Consider the following 27,999-nt stretch of genomic DNA (forward strand, 5'->3'; position numbering starts at 1 on the left):
GCGGCTGCTGCTCTGCAGCAGAGACAAGAACTGCTCGGCGGGGCAGGAAGGAGAGCAGCCAAGTGCGTGTTCGCATCTGTCGTGTCCTTACAGGGCGGCACCTACAGCCTTTCTATAGGTTCTTGTTACTCCAGCGATCCTCTGCTAGAGAAACTCGCACAGGTAAGGGGCAGGACCTTCCTTCTTTTCTGGCCTGCGAAGGGGGTAAAGTAGCCTGACTCCTGCTCGGCGCAGCGCCCAGAGCCGCTGCCTCCTCGGGATCGGGATGCCGCCGGCAGCGAGAGAGGGAGGGTCCGTGCGCTGCCCTCCTCCCGCGGCGGCGGCGGGGCCGGGCTTGTCCCTCCCCCGCCACATCGCCCTCCCGCCGGCGCTGCTGACGTGTCTGCTCCCTCCTTCCCGGCGCGGCTCCCTCCCTCCCGGCGCCCGCCGACATGGCCGCAGCCGCGCCGCCGGACCCCCGGCTGCTGCTGGCCCTGCTGCTGCTGCTGCCGCCGCCGGGCCCGCGCTGCGCCGCCGCCGGGCCCGACCTGGGCCGCCGCTTCGCCGAGCGCAAGCGCTGCGCCGACCTCGAGTGCAGCAGTGAGTGGGGGCGGCGGGCACGGCCCCGGCGAGGGGGTTGTGGGCGAAGGTGCCTCCCGGAGGCTCTTCCCAAAGCCCTCTCCTTCCGCCGGCTCTGGCACGGAAACTGGGGAGAATCGGGGAAACGGGAACGCTTCGCCCACGCGCGCCGTCCCTCTCTCCTCGGCCAAGTTTTCAGATCCCCGCAGCTCCGTGTTTGGTTTTTTTTTTTTCCCCTGCAAAGCCCCTTAGTGATAAACCCGCTCGCTGGGTGTTCTCTGGGATAATTTCAAGACCGATTCGCCGGGACACAGATGTCATCTTTCTGATTTAACTTAATAATTAGCTTCATAGCGCACTCCTGAAGTGTAGTTCGCCAGTGCTTTGTCAAATCCTTGTCTTGACTAGAATGCTTTTCTTTTCTAGCTATAACTTGCTTTTTCTTTTTTCTTAGCTATAACTTGGCTTGTTTGTTTGTGTTAATTGTAGCTAAAATTTCTTAGTTATGCTTTCAATTTAGTTCTTATCTCTTGACCAATCTGGAAAATAGCAACGCGGTGCAAGCGAGGAGGTCTTGTTTACTGCCAGTTAGCAAAGACACTTTCCTTGTGCATTATATTTTAAGTCATGCTCTTCTCTTTGTTTTCTTTGGACAGTGTTAATGTGCCGAGGGAAGGCCATGCGGGATTTTAAAGGTCCGGATTGTCGCTTTGTAAATTTTAAGAAGGGAGAGGCGGTGTTTGTATATTATAAACTAATAGGAGAATCAACGGAGCTTTGGGCTGGAAGTGTAAGTACTGTAAAACATTTCTTCTGTTTGCTCTTCTTGGTAATCTATTTTAATTCCTTTTGCCTTGTAAGAGAATGCTTGGAGTTCTGAACATGGCTAAATAACACAGTGAATGCTGCTTTGTCATGAGGCCGGTGGTAACTGGGATGAGGTTTGATCAAACCTGAGTGCTGTGAAAAATAGGCAACATTAATGTGTCCAAACACTGTTAGAAAACTGCCTTCGTGTTAAAAACCTCCCATTGCAGCACTGTCCGTGGTGGTGGCCAGAGGCCTACCTGGAAGCTCAGCCTCCCTTGGCACTTAGGGAGGCTTAAGCCTGTGCTTGTGTTCTCTCATGACGTGGTCTCATCCTGCACTCTGTAATCCTTCTGAAGATCGCTGCATGTGCATGTTTTAATTGTGTTTCTCGTCCTAATATTCATCTGCGTTCTTCCCCTTTTTATCTCAGCTGCATGCAGAGCTGGAGGAAAAATAGGTAGTAAAACTAGAAAGGATTAAGGTAAATTTGATTTCTAAAAGCTCTGCCTCTCTCAGCCGTGCTGCAGCAGCTTGCAGAGTAGTGGCCTTGTCTGAGTCAGCGTCCTTGGACAATCTGAGAGGCTTCTGCTAATAGAGAAGGAACATCCCCATACTTGCAGTTACTTCGTAGAAAGCTCCTCTCAACTTTCATAAGCACCTTATTTGCCTGGCAGAGGCAGAACTGAGATATCATGGAGGAAGAGCAGTTTCTTTGAGCTTCCCTCGAAAATGTTGACAACCCAGAGGTTGCTTAGACTGAGTCCCAGTTGCTTTCTTCCCTATGTTTCCCCTACATCCTTTTTAGTGTCCAAATTGTTTACTTCGACCTCCTTTCTTACTCAGGTCTTCTAGAAAGGATAAACAATTTTGACAGTGGTCTAGGATGCTTGAAGCCACACCTGGGTGTTGACTGTGGGCCCAGTGGTTTAGTGAAAATCAGGATGTATCACTTTCTGTAACCACTTGGGGCTGGGTGTAGACAGCCAAGCTCTCAGTAGGAGGTGAATCCAATTAGAACGATAGGGAAATTAATAGAAAAACTGCAGCACGTGGTTAAAGAAGAGTTAACAATTCTGTCATGCTGGTAATTCCCTTCTGACATGTACTGTACCATAAATAATCTGGGTAATTAGCTGGTACAGGTTTCCAGGGCTGCCAGTTCTCGAGATGCGAAGTAGCAGCGTGGGGCCAATTTTGCATCTTCTAACAAGGTGTAATGTAGGCTGCAAGATCAGACAGCAAGTTAAGGTAATTGCTGAGTTAATAAGCAGTTTAATTATTCACTGATAGGCAGCTCATGCAACAGTTAGGTGTGTCTCCAAGTTAAAAGGATGTTTGCTGTGAGTTTAACAAATAAAAGCTGCGGTTGGCAGGTTGGAAAGAATTGCAGAGCTCCATTTTATTTGTTGTCATTTTTCAACTGTGTTACGTGATTTTCAGTGCTCCTTTCAGGGCAGTGCTGCCAGACTGATTCCTTTTGGTTGGTGGCTATAACTTTCATTTCTTATATCCCTCTTTGTCTGACTGTTGCTGCATCAGTCATAACCCTGCAACAGCCGGCACAGCAGTGCTGCAGCGGGGTCAGGGGTGCCTGCCTTTGCATTTTGAGTAGGGCACTGGCACGGCTGCTGCTGTCCCTGACTCACAGATAGCACCGGGGTCTCTCTGCTGCAGCGTGACTTTCTGTGTCAGATTTGGCTGGGCAGCCTCGTTTCCCATGCCAGGTTTGGCTGGGCAGCTTGATTTATGCAGGCCAGCCGTGCCTGCTGTGTGAAGTCTTGGAGCCAGGGGGAAGCTGCTGCTTGCTAATTAAAACCAGGCTACCCAGTGAGGTCTGCCATCAAAAGAATTCCAATGGAAGGCATGTTACCTTCTGCCATGGCCCTTTTGGGATCTCCTGCATGACTTGCATGACTTCATGTGGGCTTTGTGTGCATCATTTGATCCCATCCATGTACCCTGCTGCCTTTTTCCATTTGCCAAAGATTTTTTAGGGAAAGGATTTATTAGGGCAGAGTAGAAGCTATGAAATCAAGGGTCTAGCTGGAGTTCTGATTGTCAGGTATTGAGCAGAGGTCAGGAGAATGTGTGTATGAGAAGCTTCAACTAATGCAGCCTGGGGCTTATTTCAAACAAGTTGTAAATACAGACTCTAATTCCAAAATCAATTTGAAGGAGCCAAGAGAAATACAATAGTATTTCTGACCTGAAGGGAGATGATAAGAAAAGGAGCCTTTAACCGACGCTGAAAAATCTATAGCAGTTGGGACTGGGCTTTATTTGCCTTTGCTTTGCTAATTCACTCCACCCTTTTCAAGCCATTGTTGATTTTTTTTTCCCTGTGCCAGCAAACATGTTGTATTTTGACAAAATAGCTTCTTTATTTTGTGATGCCAGTCTTGAATACTAAATTGCTTACAGCATACACTCTATGTTCACTGGTTATTTTGCATGTGAAAAAAATTCTAGAACCCAGCTGTAATATGTTTTCTATACATTGTATGGCCTGTAGCTTTTAGCAGAGCTCTCTAAACCTCACTAGTAAAGCAAAGCCAAATGCTTGGAAAATACTCTGTGACTATTATTTAATAGTAATTTTATGTTATGAATTTCATTAATACATCAGTACAGGAAAATGCTTCATTTTTTTCTCCCAAAGAAAGAGCATATCAAAGCAAAAAGATAGATCATATCAGGTGCTCTCATTGGCCTCTGCACAGTGTCCTGCTCTAAGTCAGTCTCCTCTTAAGCATCAATTTTGTGTTCCTTACACCATCAAGTTGTTGTATAGACTCCTGTGCACTTTTCCTGTACTCTGCCCTCACTTTAGCAGGGTCCAGAACTCCAAGAGTACTTCAGATCATTCCAAATAAAACCTGCTGCTTTTCCACAAAACATTTTGTCAAGGACACTTTAAGATTGTTATTTTATCTTATGGCAAAAGGATGAACTTAATACCTTTGATTCCAGTTTGAGAAAACCATATCTGGCTTCTTATTACAAGAAATGGTCTTTACTGCAGATTGTGGCTTCTTTGTGTTGTTGTTTTTGTTCGTTTTCAAACCTTGTACATAGGTTAGTAGAAAAAAGACAGGGTGGATAAAATTAAGTAAAACAGGAAGACAGTATTTCTGGAGGACCCAGAGGGTCAGGGCAATACTGTGTTTTTCTTAACATTGCCAATGCTCAGCAGGTGCAAACAAGCTCTTCTCTCCCCTGTGTTCTGAGTTTTAGTTACCTGTGGTGCCTGTGCTTTAGGGATGTGGGCTTTAAGATTAAAAAGATTTGAACATCCTCTTCCCCAGCTGTTTTCTCTCAGACGGTGTGAGGGTGAGGCTTCTTGGTCAGTGAATCTGCAGCAGCTGCCTGTTGCACGTGGGCACCAGGGGGGCCACATGCTGTACACACAGCCACGTGTTTTGTCCCTACACAACTGTTTAACTGGGAAGAGAGTGGATATTTCTCCCTTAGACACTTGGCATTGATAGTGCCTTTCCTCTCTCATGTCTGTAGAGAATGAATGTTTCCTTTATTTGCACAATGAGGCATTTTTTTCCCCTTACAAGAGAGGACTTGTAAGGAAAGAAGCAGATGAAATTTTGGGCAGGCAGATCCCATATGGCTTATAAACCACAGAAGTGGCAAACTGGGTCACTGCAGAGGACTTGTATGGTCAGCAGCTTGGATTGCAATAAAGGAGTTTCAAATTATAATCAGTGATGCCTGATTATAATGGTTGTCACAGAGATTAGTCTATAGGGAGACTGTGAAGCTCTAGCTTTTGTTTTCAGAAAGATCATTAAAAACTGGAGTAGAAGTTTAGAGAGAGAGAAATAAGCCAATTTACAACTCTGGTGTACCACACAAAGACAAGCTTTTGATTTGACTTGTCTAAATGAATTTCCCATTCCCATTGTTAATTCTCAGTAATAAACATACATACGTGATCTGTTTTCAGTAAGAGAGCATATGTGTTTACAAAAGTGGGGAGGGAACAGCTTGGGGTTTCTTAATATATGTGTAACTACAGGGATGTCAACTATGGAAGGTAAGATCTGAATGAGAGGTAATTTAAAAAGGAAGTCCTGTAATGTGTCAGTGCTTATTTCACTTGCATATCAAAACAAACACCTCCAAAAATTATTAGTACAAATTATTTACTAGATACTAATTCTTTGGGTTTTTTAATACCATTGCAAATCCAGAAAGCTGCAGGCAAGGTTAACCTGTTTCAGTGCTATCAGTGTAATAATATATCTGTGTATCACTAATATCCCATACCCAGTTTCTTTTTTAATTTGAACTTTAGATGAGTGTTCTCTCCACACAAACTCTTCAGGAAAATTGGCAATTGTCATCTTTCTCCTGTAACAAATGATTGAGGAAATGACCAACTTTATTTTTCCCCCCCAGATATTTTGGTTGTCTAGGAACTCTGTACCTTTCTGGGTGTTTCCACCAGGCTCTAATTATCTAAATTATCTAATCAGTGTAGTGATTACATGCAGTTAATATTGGCTTCTTGACAGCTTTTGTCAGAACTCTCAAGTGAGAGCATTACTCTGTGTAGATCTTATCCAGTGAGTGATAAGAGAGATTCTTGTCTTCCACTGTTTGCCTTGCCTTAGCACATTGAAAATCACTGTTCTGTGGCTGATTTTTGCTTGTGTCAGACACTGAAGAGCAGCAAAGCATTTGCAGAGGGTGGTATATTTTCCACACAGGTTTTTAAATGATTAGTACATTGAGTACAATTTTGCATTTCCCTACAATCTGCTTTAAGAAAAATTTTTCCAAAATAAGTTCCAAAGTGAGCGTATTTTGCGCTATAATATTTTGCACGGATTTAAATCTTGTTAGTCAAAGATCCTCTTCTGCTTGCTGCTTGAGAAAATCCTTGAGGTGTGTGTGGTGCCTCTGGTGCCTGAACAATAGCAGTTAAAGCACATGAGCCAGAAGGCCTGGGCCTTATTCCCAACTCTCCTGATTTGTTATAAGTCAGGCTTTAAAACATGAACAGTAAAACTTAAGCCAACTTCACAAGGCTGTTGTGAAATGTAATTATAAAACCTCGGTGAAAACTCTTGCATGAAAAAGGCATCACTGGTCTTCTTTTATTCACTGTGTTAAACTTCATTTGGAATACTTCAGTCAGTTCAACATATTTGCTACTGGTGTCTGCAATTTTTGACATAGTCATGTCGTTACTAAACCTTTACTGCTTTTTGTTTATTTGTGTTTGTTTGTTTGTTGGCAGGTTGGAAGTGATTTTGGATATTTTCCAAAGGATTTACTTGAAATAAATCATAACTATTCCAATGAGGAGCTAGAATTACCAACAGATGTAAGTCTTACTTGTTCTGGGTTTGTTTTTTTGTTTTTTTGGTTTTTGGGTTTTTTTTTCATTTGGGTTTTATTGTTTCTTACCTCAGCATTTAGTAAAATTCCCAAGAAATTGGGAATACTAGTGATTTTCAGTAACTTCTTGTTAATAAGCAGCTACATATGTGCAGAGGTGCGCATGTATGTTGGTGGGGTGGAATGTTTGTGGAGCTCTTTATGTGGATGGGTGTGAAAGCATCAGCCCAAAGGGTGGGCATTGATTTTTCTTTTCTGAAATGTTACAGTTTTCTTCTAAAGAAATCTGTTTGGATTAAGCTGTGTAAGTTCTGCTGGCTGGCTTGTGCATAGGCCTTCTGGTGTGTAATCAAAATGGCTTCTTTTCCCAAACTCTCTGAGTTTAAAGTACTGTCAGAAACAAACACTCAGCCCTTTGATTCTAGAATTGGTTCTGCAGCCCTTTCACACATGACTGGCTTTCATGCACTAAGAGCAGCAGCTCCAGAGTTGTGTCAGTAAAGCTTTTTGAGGCTGTGGCTTCAGGCGTGCTTGCAGCACAGAAAGCCCAGCGAGTCCTGGGCTGCGTCCAAGGCAGTGTGGCCAGCAGGGCAAGGGAGGGGGTTCTATCCCTCCCTGCAGGGCTGCATCCAGCTCTGGAGTCCAGCACAGGAGGGACATCAGCCTCTTGGAATGAGCCCAGAGGAGGCCACCAAGGTGATTGGAGGGATGGAGCACCTTTCCAACGAGGAAAGGCTGAAAGGTGTGGGATTGCTTAGCCTGGAAAAGAGAAGGTTCCAGAGAGACCTAATTGCAGCCTTCCAGTGCCTGAAGGGAGCCTACAAGGAAGATGGAGAGGGACCTTTTAGAAGATGTAGTTCTGTCACCATGTAGTGACAGAACGAGGGGGAATGGCTTCAAACTGAAAGAGAGCAGGTTGAGATTAGATATTGGGAAGAAATTCTTTTGAAGCACTGAAAGAAGTTGCCCAGAGAAGTTGTGGATGCCCTATCCCTGGAGGTGGTCAAGGGCAGTTTGGATGGAGCTTTGAGCAACCTGGTCTAGTGGAAGTTGTCCCTGCCCATGGCAGTGGGTTGGTATGAGATGACCTTTAAACCCCTTTCTGCCCAAGGCCATTCTACGATACTGTGAAATTGTGTTCAGAGTCTTGTGCTGCTTCTGTTTATTTTTCAGAAATTGTGCAACAGGGAGCTCCTGCTTGGAGGACCTGGTCCTTTAAGGGGACACCAGTTAGCAGAGGTTGTGACACACAAGCTTAGCAACATTTGTTTTTTCTTTCACTGGCATTCAGCAATAGACTTGTTCTTCATTCAGGACATATGGTGATGAGTGCAGTGTAGTACTGCCAGCTTCATTGCTGCCTTACACTTTGTTCCTGCAAAACCTTTTTATTGAGGTTTTTTATGAATCCTTGGGCAAAACCTCCACTGATTTCAAAGAGTTTTGGTTAAGGACTCAAGGCATTAATTCTGTGTGATTAACTTAATTTACTTTGCTGCTGCATCTCCCTTAAAGTAGGCAAATGTTTTTGGTCTCATCACTGTTAAAAAGAAAATATTTTTTGACTGCATATTGTTTTTCATTTCAGGAGACAGACTTTGTTTGCTTTGATGGAGGAAGGGATGACTTTGATAATTATAATGTGGATGAACTTCTGAAGTCATTGCAAGAGACAACAGCAAATGAAGGGGAAACTGAATCGAGTGATCCAGAGACAAAACCAGCTGAAGGAATTGAGAAGGAGAACGAGGCTGAACAGACTGATAGAGGAAAATCCCTTGGTGCTTTGGAGACAGACAGTCTTGAGCGAAGTGCTGAAGAAGAAAAGGAAAACCTTGCCTTGACAGACAAAGTTGGCAATTCTCTTACAGAAGGAACTGAAAATACTGGGGGAGACTCCAGTGTCAATAGTCACAAAGAAAACTCTCAGGGAGATCAAATTGCACATGAGCACTTGAAAGGAATGCTACATGGGAAATTAAAAGGGCTAGAAAGTGAAAATACCAAAAACACTAGTATTCCTCAGGGTGAAACCAGCCAACTTGACCAAGAGAATGAAGAAGTCAATGCCTATACCCTCTTAAACAGAGAGCTCTCTGTGAACTTAAAAACAAAATTTGGTTCAACTGCTGATGCTGTTGTATCAGATGATGAAGTGACTCGCCTTGTTACGTCACTGGAAGATGATTTAAATGAAGATTTGAGCATTAATCCTCACAACGAAGAGGAGGAGCCAGAGTTTGCAGATCAGTCTGCAGAAATCCCATTGCTGTCTTTTACAGCAGAAGATGAAATTACATCCCCTGTGGATTTAGAAGATGATGGAAACTATGATGTTGAGTCACAAAATCATGAACCTGATGAAGATGCAAAGGGTGCTACGAAGCTAAATAACCAAAGAGACAATGGGGAAGAACCCGATTCAGATGCATCAGTTCTTAAGGATGCCTTCAGCAAGAGCAAGAAGTCGGGTGACAGTGAAAGTGCAGACAGGTCTGAATCTAAACAAATAAAAGAGAAACAGGATGAGGTGGTGCTAATTAATAAAAGAGAAGCACCAGCAACAACTCAGCCTGAGGATCTCTCCAAAGAACCCCTTGGAGAGGAACCTGTGGGTGTGGGTGATCTGGGTTCAAAAGAAAAAGCCAACAAAACTGATCAGTTGGAAGAGCAGCTCACTGATGGAACGGAGTCACATTCTGCAGCACTGAAAGGTACAGCTGTGCCTGATCCTCACGCTTTGCCTAGTCCAGGCAGTGCTCTGGAGTCCAAATCATTTCTTAAAAAGAAGGAAGATGCTTCAGAACCGTCTGATGATGATATCAACAAAAGTCCTGATAGAGTTCCACTTGCTCCAGTAGAGAAAAGTGAGAAACAGTTTGAGGGTGGTACCTTGGAGGAGTCCTTGGAAAGTGATTTAAAGCACAAAAGATCATGGGAGAAAACAATGGAAAAGGGAGAAGCCGAGAACAAGCTTCCAGTTGATGTTCCAGCCAAAGCAATGGAAGAGGTAAAAAATGCATCTCAAGGTGATCTAGGAGATACTGACCTCTTGAGACAGAAAGTGGAGCATGGAGTGCCTGCTGTGGAGGAAGAACTTCTAAGACATGAAGAAGACTTTAAAAAAGCAGGGAAAATTGACCATGAAAATAAAAATCCTGCCTCTTCTAACAAAGAACTGGAAATAAAAAAGAGACACATGAAAGAAACCCCAGTAGGGGGAGAAGACCCAAGCTATAGTGGAACTGTTGAGCAACCTAGGCCATGGGAAAATGAGACTGAGTATTCAGAGGCAGATGTGAATGAAAACCTTTCAAGAAATCTTGGCAAGATGCCACTGTTTAAAGAAAGCACCGAGAAAAGTTCCCCTGAAGAAGAAGTGAAAAGCACCACGCAGAACAGTAATACTGAGAATCTTACTCGGCAAGGAACTGCTCATCCTGAGGATGCGGGATCAGACAGAAATCTTGGCAAAGATTTGGCTAAAGAAACAACACAAAGAGCAGAATTGCAATCTGAAGAGCCAGATGCTGGAGATGACCCTGATCTCAGACAAGCAGATGATGAGCTACTGGAAGATGAGAATGCAGCAAGTGCAAAGCTGTCACAAGCGAGGGCTGCAACTGTCCAGGATAGTACACTAAGTGGTGAAAATACAAATCCTGAATTAGAAGGACTAAGTGAAGCTGTGTCAGGAACCCCAAATCCTACTTCCAAAACAGAAGAGGAAACAAATTTATTCCTTAAGGAGGATAAAACAAACAGCATGCAAAATGCAAGTGAGACTGGGAATAAAGAAGTTGATGCATCAGTGAGAAAAGATGCTAAATTGGATGACATGCAGCATGTCATGGAAGCTGATGAGGAGTCTTCTGATCCTGAGGGACCATCAGTTTTGGAAGAAAATAATTTCACATCTCCTCACACAGAAGACAGCAATGACTTTGACCAAAGGAAAGATCATCTCCCAGAAGGCGTTTCACAGCAAGACTCAAAAGAGGTGCAAAATTCAGAGCAAATGAGAAATTACCACCAGCACACTGTGCCTGCCCCCAGCCCTGCTGACAGCTCAGAAGCCCCCCGTGACACTGTGACAGACTTCAGTGAGTCTGTGAAGCGGCTCTCCATAATGAGAGCTTTCCTTGACGAGAAGCGCGTGATGCGCCTGCAGAAGTACCTCGGCCTCCAGGACGTGGTCAGGATCGAGGCCATGTTCCACGACATGGAGGTGGAGATGGAGCTGGCTCGGAAGGCCAGCCAGAATAACGAAGATCTAGAGAAAGCTCTGGATGAGATACTGGAGTTCTCAGAATCGAGCATTATGGATGTTGTAGGAAAAGTTCTGGATTCCAGGGTAGCAGAAAATAAGGAGGAGGTGGTGAAGGAGATGGATTTGTATGATGAGGAGAGTGCACTGATGGATGATATTCAAGAATTAATATATTCATTAAGGAGTAAACATTCATCTGCTGGTGAGAGTGTCCCACTTGCTTCTCCTCCAGAACAGGAAGATTACCAGCTGCACATTCAAGGTAGGATGTTAAATCAGTTAATAAATAGATGAAATGGAAGTAAAACCCTGTCCCGAGCAACACTAACACAGAGAAGCTTTAAGAAGAGGGTGAGGAAGTAGAATTGAAAGAGGCCTTGTGCAATAACCTGGGATTTTGCTTATTTTTAATGCATGTTATTAGCATTGTGATGAGAGTGGCTCAGGGACAAATTTCCTAAGGGAAGAGACTGAGTTCAGCACACCTGTACTTATGGACCAGGTTCTGTGTAAGATAAGTGAGATCCGTGCATGGATATGGTTGTAAGGAGCCCCTCAGGACAAGTCTGTACCTCCTTAAGAAACAGGGATTCACATATACTAACGTGCTAAATTTTCTGGAGGGTTTAGAGCAGTCTATTTTTCTGAACTAATTATCACCTGATTGTGAGAGATCTGGTGATTAATGCAAAGTCCAGTTACTAAATCCAGGCACCTAAAATCATGGGTATCCTTATAATCATATTCTTGCCCACATTCATTGAAGAGTGCCTAAGTAGAATTACTGAACAAACAGATCTTTTGATTGGGCAAGAACGAGAGGTAGAGTCTTTTGCAAGCTTGCTGGGTTTTCTAAACAGTGTGCAAGATGTTAAGATACACTTTTAGCAAGGCTCCTCTTACAGTAGTACATGTTAAGTATGTGATTTCTGATAAGGTCACGAATGATGCAAATATTTCACCTTGCAGTGTTTCACCACAAGGTCAGTGGTTGATACCTTGCATGAATTTCATACGGACATTTAATTAGATGTTACTGAAAGTTGATTGAGAATGTATTGGAAGCAATACACAAGCTGAACTATTTCAAAAGTGTCGAGAAAGCTTTGTTACACGCAGCATTTCACTGAAGGTAGCTGTGAGTAAGAAATACACGTGAGCTCAGTCCTTAATTCATGTCTCCTTGTCCGTCACAGATGGTGCCAAAGAGGCTGAATATGACAGTGTTTCCACCAGAAACCCAAATACCATTGATGAGGGCAGTCAGGAATTTCAGCAGCTCATTGAAGATAAGAGACCAGAGCAGCCTATTGAGGAGGACGAGGAGAGGGCTGTCAGTGTTCCACCTGAACATGAAGAGGCCAACTTCTCAGATAATGGAAAACCTGAAGAAGGGTATGATAGTGAAAGAGGATCACCCCTGGAAGATACTTCCTTTGGGTCAGTTGATTCAGGAGAGAGTGCCAGCGAACACATTGCTGAAGGTAACCATTTGGAATTGGCTTTTGTTATTTTGCTCTTGAAGATGTGCATGGTTTCATGGTTTAATGTATGTTTAGACAAATAGCAGGAGTTTTCACTGATGCTTTCAGTTTATGTTGCTGTCATCCTCATGGCTTTCCCTGATCGATGACAGTCCCTCTAGTGGCAGTACTGTATTGCTAACTTAGCGCAGTGGTTTTTCTACTATGGTTTTGCAATGTAGGAGAAAGGAAAGTGCTCTTGTGTCAGAGCTCTGTGCTCAGGTGTGTGGACTGTGTCTCAGGATGGTGGAGAAAGAGCAGAGTTCCCTGGAAGCACACCATCAGCCCAGATTTCTGCCTCTTTGCAGGGGTTGACAGCCTAAAGGTCACCTTTTATAGACAGGACTGCCCATAGAATTGTGTGCCCTCTCTTCTTGCTCTTTTTAGCCCAGGTCTCTGGGCCGTATTACTTTCCAGGAAAGATGGTGTGTAGCTTCCCCCTCAGGCAGCTCAGTAATTTCTCTGTGTGTTGGAGTAGGAGAAATGTTTGGCTCCCTCTGGCTGAGGCCTTATCCCTCTGGAGCTAGGGTGCCATCTCATCATTATGCCAAGGAGGGATCCTGTTACTGTCATCTTTCCCAGCTCTGTTTTGGCATGAAGCAATCTGACTGTGTTCTCAGTGCTACTCTCAGCTTTGCTGTTCTGCCTTCACTTCTGATTATGCTTAATAATTCTGTCTCCACTGAGCATTTAGAAAAAAATCAGGCACATTGTTGTTAGCTTTTGTACACTACTGAGGTGCTGTACCCTCTCTAAGGCCAAGTGCTTTTGAGCAGCTTTTAGGATCTGAAGGAAACTCTTAAGTTGAATGCCAAGAAAACTAAGGAATTTAAAATGCCTAGTGGATAACTTACTGTTTTAGCGGGCAGATGTTCAGCTGTATTTGAGACCATCTTCCATTCCTTCCTTAAAGGACATGTGGCTAAATGCTGCTTGGCAGGAATTCTTAGGAGGGCTGGTGGAAGTGTTGGGAAGGAACAAGGCGGGTGATGGTGGAATGGCTGGTCACAGCTGCTGTTCCGCAGTGTGACAGCAGCCTGGGCAGGGGCTCGGCTCTGAGTCTGCTGGCCTACACGTGTGGCAGCAGAAGCAGCAAGAGGAGAGGGCAGTATTCAGGCCAGGGTAGAGCCGGAGATGGTTTAAAGCTTTTGCCATACTTAGGGAGTACTTGGAGTACACACTTAAGAGTGTTTGACATGGTGTCATTCTTGGGGATGTCCTGTGCAGGGCCAGGAGTTGGACTTGACAGTCCTTTGTGGATCCCTTCCAAGTAAAAATATTCTGTGGTTTTGTGAACAGTGCTGGGCACTAATCGGAGGGATTCGCGGTTAGGAATTGAAGAGCGTGCGCTGCTGTGATGCCCGGCTGGAGGAGCTGGGTGTGCTCTCTCTGAGGCAGGCCCGGCGCCGTGCCACCGCACAGCCGCGTCCCTTCCTGCGGCACCCCTCCTAAGGCCGCCTGTGGAATATGGGCGCCCTTCCCGGGGGCTTTCCGCCTCTTTCCTCAGTGCCCGGTCCCGGGGGCCGTCCCCGGCCGAGGCGGCCCCGGCCCGCGGGCTCCTCCCGGGCTGACGCCGCCCCTCTCGCCCGCAGGTGCCGGAGCGGGCGCCCCCTGGCGGGCGGCGCGGGGCGCGGCGCGCGAGCTGCTGCGGCGGGTGAGTGGCGGCGGCGCGCGCCGCGTGACGCGCGCGGGGGCGGGGAGGCCACGAGGGGCGGCGCGCGGCGGGCGGGCCCGCAGGGAGGGAGGGAGGGAGGGAAGGAGGGAGGAGGGCAGGAGGCAGGGAAGGAGGAGGGAGGGCTGACGTGTGCCTGGCGCTGCCGGGCCGCCATGGATCCCGCGGGCGGCAGCGGCTGGACGGTGGAGGAGCCCTCGCCGCGGCGGAGGCTGCTGCAGGTGAGGGCAGGGAAACGGCGGCGGTGGGCGGGCGGGCGGGCGGGCCGGCGGCGGAGGGGCTCCGGCACAGGGCCCGGGCGGTGACACACCTCCCCCGAGCGAGGCGGGTCCTGAGGGGCTCACCCCGGCGTACCCCGCCGGGAGGGGCTGGCGCTCCACGCCCCCGGCCCGCAATGTGGGGCAATCCCGCGGGAGCGGAGGCGGCGCTGGCGGCGGGGATCGCTGCCGGCCTTCCCGGATGGCGGGCAGGGCTCGCTGCCCGGCCGGGCTCTGCAGGGGCAGGTGCGCGCCCTCCTGTCCGTCCCCCCCTCTGCCGGCTGTGGAGAAGGTAGGGAGAGGGAGGGTACGTAGGAGGAAAGGAAGGGAGAAGGCAGCGGCTCCTGTATGGCTCGCAGTTTGTTCCCTGAGCGCCATGTCATGTCACTATCAGCCCCTTAGCCTGTACCAGGCATTCGCACCTTCCCCAGGTGCCCTCTGACCTCCGTAGAGGAGGAGACTCATGGCATATGACCCTCTGACAGGGGCAACAGCTGGGAGAAGATCCGAGCCATTTGCACTGCATTGGTACAGACATCCCGATGTAAAACCGGGGGGTTTTCCTATAGTTTTCCATCCTTATAGCTTTATTTAGAAACAGGTCAAATAACTACCAGTGCTATGTCACGCAGATTGTGCGCATCGGTGTGTACCCGTTTTGGTGTGGCTCTTCCTTGCCAGCAGACTGCCACTGTCAGGCGCCCTCCTGGTGCTCGGGAGTTGTGCACTGAAATGCGAGCAGCAGGCTGCTCTGTGGTTTTCTTCATTTTCGGTTTTCAGTTTGCAGAAAGACTGCACGAAACCTCTAGATGGTTCTCTGGTTTTATGGGAGGAATAGAGGCACCTGTGGGGCTGCTTGTTTTACCCCTCTGTGTGATGAAACACGCTCATGGCTGTCACTGCTGTCGGTTTGCAGTTGGTGGACACGCTGCCTGAGGAAATGCGTCCTGGGCCTGATTTCCATGGACTTCCATGGGAGCCTGTCATTATAACTGCCTTAGTGGGAATTGTCACTCTTGCTATATTTTTCTGGAGAACCTGCCTTTCAGTGAGTATACTTCACGCTTGCGAGCCTGCTGATGTTTCACTAACTGAGTGGTTCTTTGTATGGTTAAACTGTTCCAGCATTACTGGGGTCAAAGCAATATGTAGGCTTTTGTGTTTTTAATTCTTCTGCTTAGAGCATTAGTGGGAGCTAAATGCTGGGCTGAATAGCTAAAGTAAGTTGCAGTGCTAAGAAGCATTTTCTGTAAGCTGGCAATTGAAGATTGCTTAGTAAGAGGTAATTTTGAAAGCAAAATAAAGGAGTATGATGTAAGTAAAGAAGGCCTAGGAAAGGGTCAGCATATCTTTGAAATGAGAGGCCTTCCATGTGCTTGAGCCTGTTGCTGGCTATATCCAAAAGAGTTAATCCTCCCCACTTCATGTTGTGCAGCTGCTTGCAGGTACTGCTTTTAGAAACCTAAAAACATGATATTAATTCTCATTGGAGATCCTCTTCCATTTTTCCTTATTCCTACATGGATAATTTTCTGTGCAAGAAGAAGTCTGTCACCAGCTCTCAACTACAGCAGTGCTTTTCCTTGGGAGCTGAGGGATGAGAATGAAATCGGCAAATTTTTTTTACAGCTGTCCAGTTTAGTCATGATATGCTCTGGAAATTTGTGGAATACTTCATAGTTGCCTGACAAAAATAAACTAAAACTACATGTTTTCTGTAACAATATTGATAGGTTTTTTTTCCCTTTGCTTAGTTTTGGTATTGAATATGCTGGGTCAGTTTCAAATGCAAAAACCAGTGTTAATAGAACAGCATAAAAAAGCTTCTGAAAGTCTTTAATTTTGAAACGAGCACCTGTCCTGTAAACATACTGCATTAGAGGACACAGAACTAGGATGCAAGAGGGGTTTTTTGTGTTTGCCAGTTTGTGGCTGTGGTTTGATACAAAATGGCTTCATTTTCTGTGCAAATTGGCTGTGGGCAGTTACTGGTATCCCTTTAGTGAGTGAGTAAACAGACATTTACTAAGGCTCTCCATGGGGCTTTAGCCGGGGAGCTTTTATTAGACAACTGCTTAAGCTCGTTTGTGGTGTTACTCAACACTCATTGGCAGTGATAGATGTGTTTTCCATGTGCTGCTTTAACCTACATGGAAGTGGGCAGTTTTTTCCATAGGGAATATTAATAACATTTTTCACTTATCGCTTTTTATGGCTAATCTTTTTGTTTGTTCTCTTCTGTAGGTAAAGAGTAGAATATATCAAGGTAAGTTTCTCTCTGCTTTTCAGTGTAGTTGATGCTTAGGCATGTAAAAGTTTTGAAGATTTATACTGTTTCAGAGGACCAAGTATTCATCTTCACTCCCTTTCAAGGAGCATGCTCAGTCCAAGGTTACGGTGTAAGCTTGGCCAGTAGATGATACTTAGTTGAATCCGAGGGTTTAAATTTTGCTGTTGATAATGCTTTGATCAGGAGAAACAAGGCAGCTTGCACCTGTAAAATAAAGGGCAAGGAAAAGCTCCCTTTTGTTCAACATAAATGTGACCCGCTGGTTCATGGGGCAGAGTTTGTTTTGGTTTTCTGACCAGCAGGGGGTCTGCCTTTGCTTGCTGTCTCTCTCAGAAAGCAGGAGCAGGTTCCTTTTGTTTTTTGGATTGAGGGGAGCCTCTGCCGTGCAGTTGCAGAGAGACACTCCATATGTAGATCTAAATATGCAGGTGTTCCTGTGGCCAGCACATCACTTTTTACAAGAGTTTTTCTCCGGCTTCAGGGTTATAAAATTAAAGTGTACTGAATGGGAAAAAATCGAACTAGGATGGTTGCTGGAATTCATAATTGAATAAAAAAATGCAAATGTGGAAGAATTGTCTTCACAGGAACTCTGTCTCTTCCTCCCTCACATTTTACTTACCAGTCATTCCTCTGTAGTTTCATTATGGTTATACTGCAGTTTCCTTCTACACAGTTAATGGAGAATTAATGAGCTGAGAAAAGCCCATCTTAGATCTCTGAGGTGATTTCTGTAGTGGAGGAAGAATATTTGTATTGGTTGTGCAGAAATTACTTTGCAGCCCCCCTAAAAAACTGAGGGACATGGATTTAATTCCACCACCCAAGTACTCTTCTCTTTGATGCTGCATAGAAACTACCAAAGATCAGAAAAAATAGATATTCCTCAAGCGTGATACAGGCCACACCGTTACTAAAATCTTTATCCAAAATAGAAGAATATTAACAGTGACAAAAATGCTTTAAAACATAGCTTGCATTTGGAGTCCCAAGAATAAAAATCTATTATCCTCTCTTAATGACAGTAGTAGAATTGGGAGGCCAAGCTAATGCAGGGATTTCTGCTCCCTTTAAACTGCTGAGAGCTGTCCTGAGCCTTGGCAGGCACTTGCTGTCTCTGCTGTGCCCGGGGTGGGAAGGGCCTGGGATGCAGTGTCCCAGGAGACCTCTGTGGGAGGGAAAGGAGGAGCAGCAGCTGCCATTGCACTCTGTGGGATGCAGTTGGAACAACCGGTGCTCCTTGTTGTGCTGCAGGGTTTGCTGTGAGGCAAATGGCACTTGGGGCATTCAGATCCACCCCAAGGTGGCAGAGGACTTGAAAACTAACAACAACTGGGTGGTTTTTAAATAATTTGCAATAAAATAATTGAACTATGTTAATGATTTTCACTGAATCCTAAGGGTTGGTAGGTGGCTTGTTTAGGATGAGGAGCAAATGCATGCCTGAAGGCTGCTGCTTGGTCACAGCCTTTTTGAGGTCTGAGCTCTTGAGAGCAGCTCCTTAGAACCTACTGGTGCTGTCTCCCAGCCGATTGTCTCTGTTCTGTTCTCAGTAGATCTTTCAGAGCTTTCATGCTCTTACCTTTGCTGATGAAACATTCACCTTCAGTAGAGCAGAAGGGTGGTTGTTGGGGAAGGTGTGGCATCTCCCTGAGTGTCTGAGACTGCCCCGAGATCCTCGCTGTCAACTCTTCCCCTGAACACACCTCAGCTGTGCGTAGCCAGCACCTCACTCTGCTCTGGGCTCTGGGAGCAGCTTTTGTGAAGTGGATGCAGGGGCTTTGTGCTTTGTGTCAGCTTTACTGGCTTGTTTTCAGTCCTAACTTTAGGGGAAAGCTGGAGATGCAGAAAGGGCTGGCTGCCAAGGAATTAACACTCCTGATTTATGCCTTAGTTATTACCTGAAAACGTTCCTTGAACTCATAGTAATGATAACTGATTTTTTTCCCCACTATATGAAGTGCAGTTACTGTAAGCTTTCTTTTTCTTCCTAGTGACTGAAAAACAACTTGCTGAAAAGATTAAAAACCTTCTGAAAGAAAAAACAGAAATCTTAGAAAAGTTGTCAGAATACGATCAAAAGGTATTGTTCTGACTTCTTTTTCCTGTTCTGGCTTGTTCTTCCTTTATTTTCTAATTTTCTGTTATTGCTTTAATGACACAGTCAATGCAACATCTAATATATTTTTATTTTCTATTCGTACTGAATATTATGTTGACAATTTCCTCAGTTCTGTGTGGTTGTTTCTGTGCTTAGATAAAGGAAGCAAAGGAATCTGTGAAAGTTGCCCAGGAACAAAAGGACATCCTCTCAGATGAAACTGCAGGTCTTAAGGTAAGAGAAAGTTAACTGTCTCTGTACTGAAACAGCAATACAAACAGAAAGTTTGCTTTAGGTTGGTCTTTTACACCTTTTTTTTTTTTTAAGGACACTGTCAAAGAATTGGAAGAAGCAAATCAGCAGCTAGATAACAAAGTGAAAAATCTGCACACCATGCTTGAAACAGAGAGAAAAAAGAATGAGAAGAAACAGAACAAGGTTAGAACAATTATACTTATGTCTTATGTTGTCCTTAGCTTGATGTACCCTAAAAGCTGGTCATGACCTGATGGGTTAGATAGAGGTAGAATAAACAAGGTGAGCCACCTCAAAAAGAGAGATTAAATGAAATTTTAGGTTTATCCCAAGATCAAAGGATTAGTCTGTTGATTTATTTTGTTTGGGTTTTTTGGGGAGTTTTGTAGGGTTGTTTTTTTAAAAGATCTTGCTGGACTTGTGTGATTATGTGCTTTCACACACAAACAGATGCATTCAAGTCATGGGCTAGTCTCATACTTCCTAGCTGGAGCCAGGAAGTTCCTTGGCAATAAGCTGAAGGTTTCAGGTTGGGAAGAGACATTTTCTTGTACTCAGAGCAGCATTTAGTTCTACAGTTAGTGTGAAGATCTCTGAGCTGCCCCTCTTTCTTGTTGTCTGGAGATACTTGTTTTCTCTTTCTTCTTTTTAAAGCCTGGTTTTCTGTATCAGCAAGCTCTTTGGCCTTGTTTTGGTCAAAGGTTGCTGCTAATGATAGCAGCTCCTCTCACTGTGGACTGCACAGGTGTACAGGGAACTTCCTGGCCACAGACAGGTGGAGTCAGGGGTGGAAGTTGATTTGGATGTGCTGAATGTTTCTATTCCTTACCTTGTTGATAAGGTAGTGCTATGTTGGTGCCAGCAATCGGATTGAAATAGAAGTTTGTTGGTGTTTTGACTTTGCTTTTATGCTTCCAGGAGACACAAGTTAAATAATTACTCAGGCTGAGGCTTGTGCCAGGATAACACTAAGTCACTGCTCATCTTTTTCTTAGCTCTCTGAAACCCAGAAGTCCTTGGAGAAGCTGCAGGAAGCTATCACTATGCATTCTGCAGAGCTTTCAGAGGTAAAGCATTATTTACACCCCCTCAACAGTCACAAGTTTTTGTACCAGAAAAATTCTTATTTTTGGAATAGAAAATGCTGGCTTGGCAGGTTGCAGGTTGGTTGTACCTATGTAACCTTCTTCCTTTCCATTTAACCAGGTTTTTTGTAGCTGTCACTCCACTGTAGTTTGACTTTGTCTTCTTGTTCCTTTTTGTTTTGTGTGTAGGTGCAGATAGCCCTGAATGAGGCTAAACTGAGTGAAGAAAAGGTGAAATCTGAGCTTCATCATGTGCAGGAAGAGAATGCTAGACTGAAAAAGAGCAAGGAGCAGGTAAGTTATGCCCAGGGCAGGCAACGTTGTCTTTCAAACAAAATATCTGGTCTTTGTTCCTGGGTTTTTTTTGAGCGTAGCTTCAGCCTCTGTTTTCTTCACATGGCAGAATTCCACGTTTTCTATTACCATGATAAAATTTAAATGCTTTGTGCCTGCTTGCACAGGCTGTTTGTGCAGCTGAGCCACATGTCTGGTGTGAAGGCTTTGCCAGTTCCCCTGGTGCAGTTTTCGTCAGCAGTCACAGAAAGTCTGTGCTGAGGTGGTAGGCAAGGCATGGTGGAGAGATTGCCACATGGGATCAGGGCCCAAGGAGGTGGTAATGGTGAGGAACTGCCAGAAAGTATTTCGGAAAGCAAAGATAATGGGGAATGTTGGGACAGTTCTTTTCCAAATAATTATAAATACCTTTTCTTTCTTCATATGTGAAGTGTGTAGCTTTTTAAGGAATGTGTTTTGATTACCTCTGGACCTCAGTTAATTCCTCATATTTTGAAGTGTGTGAGCAGTTTGATTGTTGGGGTGTTAACTGAGAAAATGTCAAATTTGTAAAGCCACCTAATAATAAACTGCAGAAAGATTCCCAGCATCCAGTTCTGCTAGTGGAACAGCAGTGAGCCTGATAACTGAAGTTTACCCTTTGTCTGTGACCCGTGGTGATCAGTTATCACCAGAGCTGGCAGTCAGATAGACTTCAATTACCCACACCATGCACTGTAAACACAGCAAGTAATCATCTTGCCTTGGTGCTTCATACAGCTGCTAAAAGAAGCTGAAGGTTGGAGTGAGAGGCATTCTGAGCTCCGTGAGCAGATTCAACTGTACCAGAAATCTCAGAAGGACATAGAAGAGACACTTGCCTACAAAGAAAATGAAATTGAAGTAGGTTCTCTATAACCAGCTTGCTTTCAACATTATGCATCGTAAAATACTCTGTCATACTTCCCAAAATGCAGGGCAATTGAACCTTTGGTTTCTTTACTAGGTCTTAACCAATTGCATTATGCAGCTGAAGCAGCTGGACATGGATTCAGAGGCCAAGAAGGATGACAGAGGGCATGAGTGGAGCCCAGGGGATGATCTGGCCAATGGAGAGTTGCCAGGTACAGTGATCCCACATGAGGATCATGTGGTGCTGTGCTGGTGGCGTGCTAGAGAGGGAACAGGGGGAATCCATGCGTGTAGAGCTGCCAGCAGGAATCCTCAAACACAAAATTTCCCTAACTGAAGGGAGCAACTGGACTACAAGGTCTGTAACTGCTTTTAGATTACCTTTTAGGTAAACCATGTAGTGACAGAGTTGTAAAGACTGTGTATAAAGGTTGGTTATTAAGAGCATTCCAAAAGTTAAAGTCTCTGCTTTGTTGTTCTGGTACATTTATTTTTGGTATGAATTTTAAATGAGCTTTCTGCTTGCCTCCAGATAAATAACTAATTAAGGTAATCACATTTTTTAAATCTGAAAGACCAAAATAGATGTTTTCAAAGCTATTCAAGCAGTTTGTCATTTGTGATGTTGCATGTATTTGCTGCATCTCTGGTTATGAAATCCCTTTTTGTTCCTTTTTTTTCCCCCCCTTTTTTCTACTTGAAGTATATGTGGGCTGGAAATTCCCACTTCTTGATATTTTGGGGTGGGGTTTTTTGACCATATAAGGATGCAGAGATTGAAGTGTAGGGAGTGTCACTTTTAACAGTTGTCCATGGACTTGTTCATGACTAAAAAACAGGGAAAAACAAAGATATTTTTCTCTTGTAGATACTGAGAGTGAAAAGATGAAGACTCAGATTAAGCAGATGATGGATGTCTCCAGGGTATGTTGCACAAGTATCTAATAAATGCAGTCACATTAGTGATATGCCTATGATCATAAACTCTCTGCTCCTCTTTTCAGGTCAAAACAATGTTATCCATAGTTGAAGAAGACAGAAATCTTCTGCAGTCCAAATTGAATGATGAAGTAACAGCAAGACACGAGCTGGAAGGTAGGTTTAGCAAAGTAACTGCTAGGCTGAAGTGCTGTTGGTGGCTTAAAAAGAATCACAGCATGTAGGTGGCCATAATGGTTCTTACTGCAACTGCTTCTCCAACAGAGAAGATAAAAGCATTGGAACACGACTCCTCTTCGCTGCAGTCAGCTAAAACTCAACTGGAAAATGAATGCAAAACTCTTCAGCAGAAGGTGGAGATACTTGGTGAACTGTACCAGCAGAAGGAGATGGCACTGCAGAAGTAAGCCTTTCCTTACTCTGTCTGTTGTGTCATGGGCACTGTCCAAATGCTTTTTGCTCAGAAGGATCGAAGAACTTGGAAGCTGTTGGAATGATTGGTAGCTACTCTTTCAGTACAACTGAAGCTGGTATTCTTTCTTTACTTTTGCCACCATTCCAGAGATTTGAAGAAGACTATCAGTGTCCACACAACATATTTCCTTCTACTTTTAAACTTCTGGAGAGGGCAGGTGCATGGCTTGGTCTGCAAATTCTGTGGTTGCTCTGTTACATCATCCACAAGTGTCAAGGAGAACCTAGAGGCTGTTCAGATTTGTTTCTGTTACTCTGGCTTCTGTTCAGTGAATCTAATTCTCATAATGTAGAAACTTCGATATTTCAGCCTTGTGGGCTTCTTACATTCTCAAAGGGCTAAATGAAGGCTGAGTTGGTGATGGCAGCTGAGAGGAATGAATTGCCAGTGGTGAGGATCTGCTCTGTATGTGCTCATTCCTCATTCATTTATTTACTTACTGCAATGTCTGTAATAGCATCTCTGTCTTGTGGGGAAAATTTGAGAATAGCATTCAGAGACATTGTCAGCTAAATTCTGTAGAAAAGCTGAAATTGGGATGGAGAAGCAGTTGAAGTTCCTAAGGTTTAAGTGTTGGTTGGGGGAAGCACAGGGTTGAAACAAGCACAGGTTTGGAAATGAGGCTGTAGTGAAACTGCCTGACCTCGTAACTTCCATGGATCCATGTGTAATAAACTTGGGATGGAGAGGTGAAGGGTAAGCCTGCACTTTAGGGAAAACATCTTTACCTATGTGAAGAATTTCTGTTCCTTCCAAAACGTACAGGAGATTACACTGCCTGTTAGTACTTCTTGATTAGAATTAAGAACTTCTTGCAATTTTATTTTTCTGGAAAACTGCTTTGACTTTTAGCCAAGGAAGTTGATTAGGTCGAACTGGCTATTAGCAATAGTTAACTTGCTATTAGTTAAATAGTTCTAGTTCTGTGGGATAGCTCTTGTAAGTTAGGAACACACTACAGACCTCTTAAATACTTCCAGAAAAATACCAAAAATCTGAAAAACAATGCACGATAAGGTTATTAAAAACTGTGGAAATGGATTGTGCAATGAATTGGTATGGAGAATACTTGGGTAAAGCTTCCCACATGGTTAATAACTATTAAATGTGTTTGTCACCTGGGCCCTAAATTTGCCCCTTCTCACCACACACTCATGGCTTCATTTCCTGTGGTTGGTGTCAGTCCAGTGGATTTCCTTGTTTGTACCTTTGGAATTCTGGATTGCAATCTGTGGCTTTGCTAGGGAAACTACAGGATCTGAAGGAATAAACTGTCTGCAGTTGATAGATTCTGACAGATCTTCAGAAGCTGACATAACTTTCTAGTCAGCTCCGCAATTTTAAGGTTTTATATGCAAAGGGTTTGTCTGATGGTTTCAAGAGACAGGATCTCTGTCTCTTATTCTAAAAAGTATCTTTTTTCTCTCTGTGATCTCACACATTATTGTAGATTTTGATATTGCTGTCATTGGCACAGGAATACCTTGATTTTGAGTTGTAATAGATGTGGAATGCTGGATTATATGGTATATATATTTTTTCCCTATGCAGAAAACTAACCCAGGAAGAGTATGAGCGTCAGGAGAAGGAGCAGAAACTGTGTGCTGCAGATGAAAAAGCTGTGCTGGCCATCGAGGAAGTGAAAGTTTACAAGTAACTTGAATTTCTGAAGATTATGATTTTCCTTTTATTTCAGCTACTGAGGAAAATTTATTCAAACATCTCTCCTTCCCCTCTTTTTCCTCTGTACAGGCAAAGGATCCAGGATATGGAAGAAGAATTGCAAAAAACAGAGAGATCTTACAAAAACCAGGTAATCTTCTTGCTTGCTGGTTACTGTGTCATCTTTTACTGCATCATTCCAGTGCTCTGTGGTGATTTATTGCAAATACGGGTAGTTGGATAAAAACTAAATGGCTTCTTTCCTTCTCAGATTGCTGTTCATGAGAAAAAGGCACATGACAACTGGGTAAGAATGTTATCCTTTTCTGATGCCAACAGTTTGTATTTGATGTCACGTTGGTGCCATTAATGCAGCTGACAATATTTTCCCTACCAGCTCATTGCCCGCTCGGCCGAGAGAGCTCTGGCTGAAGAGAAAAGAGAAGCAGCCAACCTGAGACAGAAGTAAGGACAGAACAGACCCTCTCTATTGCTCTTTGAACGTGCTGGGAGTTGCCTGGGGGAGAAGAAGCTCAGGATGTGCAGTGCATTTTTAAGTTACAAATTTTAACTACTGTTAAACTGTTTTGATGGTTAAAATAACATTTCTTAGTGAAAGCTGTAACATTTTATAATGCAGTTTGCCTTGTTACATTGTAATAGATACAACTCACATATATTGCTTGAATAATAAAATGAGACTTTTATTTTTCAAAATCAGATTAATAGAAGTAAACCAAAAAATCATCATGCTTCAAAGACCAGTCATTGTAAAGCCAACTCCAGGCAGACCTGACCGCCAGATCCCACCGCGACGAGGTAAATGCTGCTGCTTCTCCCAAAACCTTTGGTCTTGGAGTCAGTACATCATAGAAATGTAGGGCTGTGTTAAGTTGTAGAAAAGTAAATCAAGTGCTTTTAATTCTTTGGCACAGGGCCCTTAAGCAGAGATGGCTCTTCTGGCCCATCACCTGTGAGTGGAGGAAATCCATCCCCCACACAGATGATTGATGTCCCTGCCCGGCCCCTCTCTGCTCCTCGAAGGGAAGGCACCAGGGGTGAATTTGGTGAGCTGTGAAACTCCCCTTTTTTGACAACTCCCTCTTAGGCTACAAACCCAGGAACACTAAGGTCAGATATTGGCTCTAGAAATGTTGATATTGATACCTGCCTTATTAAGTGAGCAGTTGGTGGTAATGTTTCATTAATAGAAATAGCCCAGGCTTGTGTTATTTAGGGTCTCTGGGGTTCTTCTTTCCTTTAAGGTACAATGGTGGATGGCCCCCCTGCCCCACGAAGGCCTCCAGAGCTGCCTGGAAGGATGTCTGTTCCTGGTAAGTTGTGTGGTCTGCAGCTAACTGCAGCTTACTCATTACTCTTTCCCTTCAAAAAGGTAATTTCAAGCCCACCTTCCCTGCCCTAGGCATGGTAGGACACTTATTCATGGCTGTCTTTTTAGATATTGGGCCTGCTGTGGCATCCCTGATCAGCAGTGAGCCAAGAACCTCCTCCCCTTCCACAGCAATGGATGGAGTGGTGAGTTGAGAACACCCAACCTTCAGGAAGCCTTTCTAATACATGATTCACTGTACTTCCTCCTGCTTCTTTAACTGTATCATGTTCTGTCTTGTCTGTATCCTGTCACTATCCCTATTTGCTGTCCAAACAAACCCTAAAAGCAACCCTCTCCCAAAGAGTCTGAAGTCCCCAGTGTAACTGCAGATTCACCTCCCTCCATGGAACCAGCTGCAGTGAGTATTCCAAGGCTGGACATGGTGATGCTGCTTTGATGGAGAGGAGTAACAGGCTTGGTGTTCTGAACTGCTCTGTGGAACTAACCAAGGGCTCATCCCTCTGTCTCAAAGGGCGTCTCTGATAATGAGCAGTTGCTCTCTGGTTTTTGTGGGACTGAGGAAATGAGATGTTTCTTGTTAAGGAGACTGTGGGCAAACACTTTGGAGTGACTACAGTAATCATCCTAAGCAGCTGACTTACACTTGTGGTGTTTGAGCACGATTCCATGTGTAACTCAAAGTTCCAGGTCTCTTACCACAGGGGTATCCACCAAGGACACCCCACCAGGGCTTGAACTTTCCTTTAGTACAGCTTCATCTAAACGAGCTTGCCTCACTAACCACTCACTCCTGGGTAGTGCCAGCAGTGTTCTGGGAGAAGGGGTGATGGTGCAGTAGCTGTCCCTGTTCTTCTGGCTGGTTCATGTGGTTTGCAGTGTGTTGGGGTCATTTTCCTTTCTCCCCCACTACCGCCGCCCTTGTACCTGTTTGCCTCTGGGGGAGCGGTGGGGTTGTTCAGCACTGTCAGTGCTCGTTTGCTGCAGTAACTCACTGAAGTGTAACCTCATCTTGCCCAGGGTAACGCTGGTGCCAAAGGCCCCTCTCCTTTCCCTGGGACACCTCTGATGAGCTCCCCGGTGCTGGGGCCGCCGCCACCCGTTCGCTACGGCCCACCAGGACCGCCACCACCTCCCCTGCGGGGACACTTCGGGCCTCGGCCTCTCCCCGGGCCCCAAGGTACGGCTGCAGTGCCCTGTGCTGACCCTTCACTTCTTGGAGCCCTACTGAGAACCTAGATCTGCCTTTCCTTGGCACACGGCTTCCTCATGCTTCGTGGGCTTTAGCTGGCTCAGGAAGCTTGGACTGGGTGGGTTTTTTCAAGCCTCCTTAGTGCCAAGGTATTTTTCCTTGTTTACTCTAAAATGGAAACCAGCAGCTAAAAGTCCCTAGAATACGATTTGTGGGCTTTGAAGTCCTGCATGTGGCAGTGATCCACTCCAGAGCTGCTCCAGAAAATGACAAACCCAGGAAGTAACCAGGAGCAGCTTTGTTCTGGTTAAAGCAAGATTTCATTTAACTCCACGATTTCCTCTCCTTTTAGGTTGTGGCCCTCCCTTGCCGCCTCCAGCCGGAAGAGATTTCTTACCCGGTCCTCGTTTCGGAATGAGGGATTTGCCTCCCGTGCCACTGCCGCCTCCCCCCGATCCCAGAGGCTACGCGCGTGGGCATCCTCCCTTCCGGCCCCCCGGCCCTCCCGGCCCCCGGGATTATCCTCCAGGCCCCCGGCTGCCCCCGCAGGCCCCCAGGGACTATGCCCCTTCTCCCAACAGAGACTTGCCTCCGCCGGCACCCAGGGACTGAGGGCAGCCGGCCCAAGGACTACGCACAGCCCCGGCGCAGGGCCCTGCCTGCAGCGCCCGGCCGGCTCCACGTGTGCACAGCTAGGAAATGGCTCTTGGTTTGAAGACATTGGTCTCATTTCAGTATATCTCAGCTTTTGCAGGATTAATTTCTATCCAGTTGCTACAGACATCTTATGTGCATTTATGATCACAAACTCATCCATCCACTTGAGCTGCAGGAACCTTTCTGTGATGGACTTGAACCTACCCTAAAAGTGCAATAGGAAGGAAGTACCTGTGTGGAGAGTTTTAATTCAATGTAGCCTTTGTAACCAGTTGGCGAATGAACTAATTTCGTTAAAAATGTAAATCAAATCATTTCCTGTGGAAATAATTTTTTAAGTAAAATGCTATCCAGCCTGC

At 45.0% G+C, this 27,999-nt stretch overlaps 1 protein-coding gene across 2 annotated transcripts; it reads left to right on the forward strand.

Annotated features, from left to right (window-relative positions):
* The first annotated feature begins 366 nt into the window (after nucleotides 1-366).
* Nucleotides 367-27,999, forward strand: MIA3 (MIA SH3 domain ER export factor 3). 2 transcript variants are annotated; one of them, XM_063391083.1, is made up of 28 exons: nucleotides 375-579; nucleotides 1,215-1,348; nucleotides 6,626-6,712; nucleotides 8,315-11,258; nucleotides 12,193-12,480; nucleotides 14,112-14,173; nucleotides 15,365-15,496; nucleotides 16,693-16,714; nucleotides 18,733-18,821; nucleotides 18,996-19,073; nucleotides 19,167-19,277; nucleotides 20,090-20,161; nucleotides 20,369-20,473; nucleotides 21,233-21,355; nucleotides 21,459-21,576; nucleotides 22,233-22,288; nucleotides 22,369-22,459; nucleotides 22,568-22,706; nucleotides 24,330-24,431; nucleotides 24,531-24,591; nucleotides 24,712-24,747; nucleotides 24,838-24,905; nucleotides 25,162-25,259; nucleotides 25,376-25,507; nucleotides 25,706-25,774; nucleotides 25,900-25,976; nucleotides 26,812-26,971; nucleotides 27,336-27,999. In XM_063391083.1, exons 1-28 carry the CDS (start codon nucleotides 432-434, stop codon nucleotides 27,593-27,595), a joined length of 5,862 nt encoding a protein of 1,953 aa, XP_063247153.1. In that variant the 5' UTR covers nucleotides 375-431; the 3' UTR covers nucleotides 27,596-27,999. The 2 variants fall into 2 exon arrangements, with proteins under 2 accessions (XP_063247154.1, XP_063247153.1); XM_063391084.1 differs by lacking the exons at nucleotides 26,812-26,971; nucleotides 27,336-27,999 and adding an exon at nucleotides 26,120-26,805 and having other exon boundaries at nucleotides 367-579.

This window comes from Prinia subflava, chromosome 2, assembly GCF_021018805.1.
Source record: "Prinia subflava isolate CZ2003 ecotype Zambia chromosome 2, Cam_Psub_1.2, whole genome shotgun sequence".
Lineage (NCBI taxonomy): Eukaryota > Metazoa > Chordata > Aves > Passeriformes > Cisticolidae > Prinia > Prinia subflava.

Coding starts and splice junctions, on each gene's coding strand:
- MIA3 (XM_063391083.1), top strand. CDS start 432: ATGGCCGCAGCCGCGCCGCCGGACCCCCGGCTGCTGCTGGCCCTGCTG. Junction 24,592..24,711: donor AGAGATCTTACAAAAACCAG/GTAATCTTCTTG, acceptor TTTCCTTCTCAG/ATTGCTGTTCATGAGAAAAA. Junction 24,906..25,161: donor GCAGCCAACCTGAGACAGAA/GTAAGGACAGAA, acceptor TTTCAAAATCAG/ATTAATAGAAGTAAACCAAA.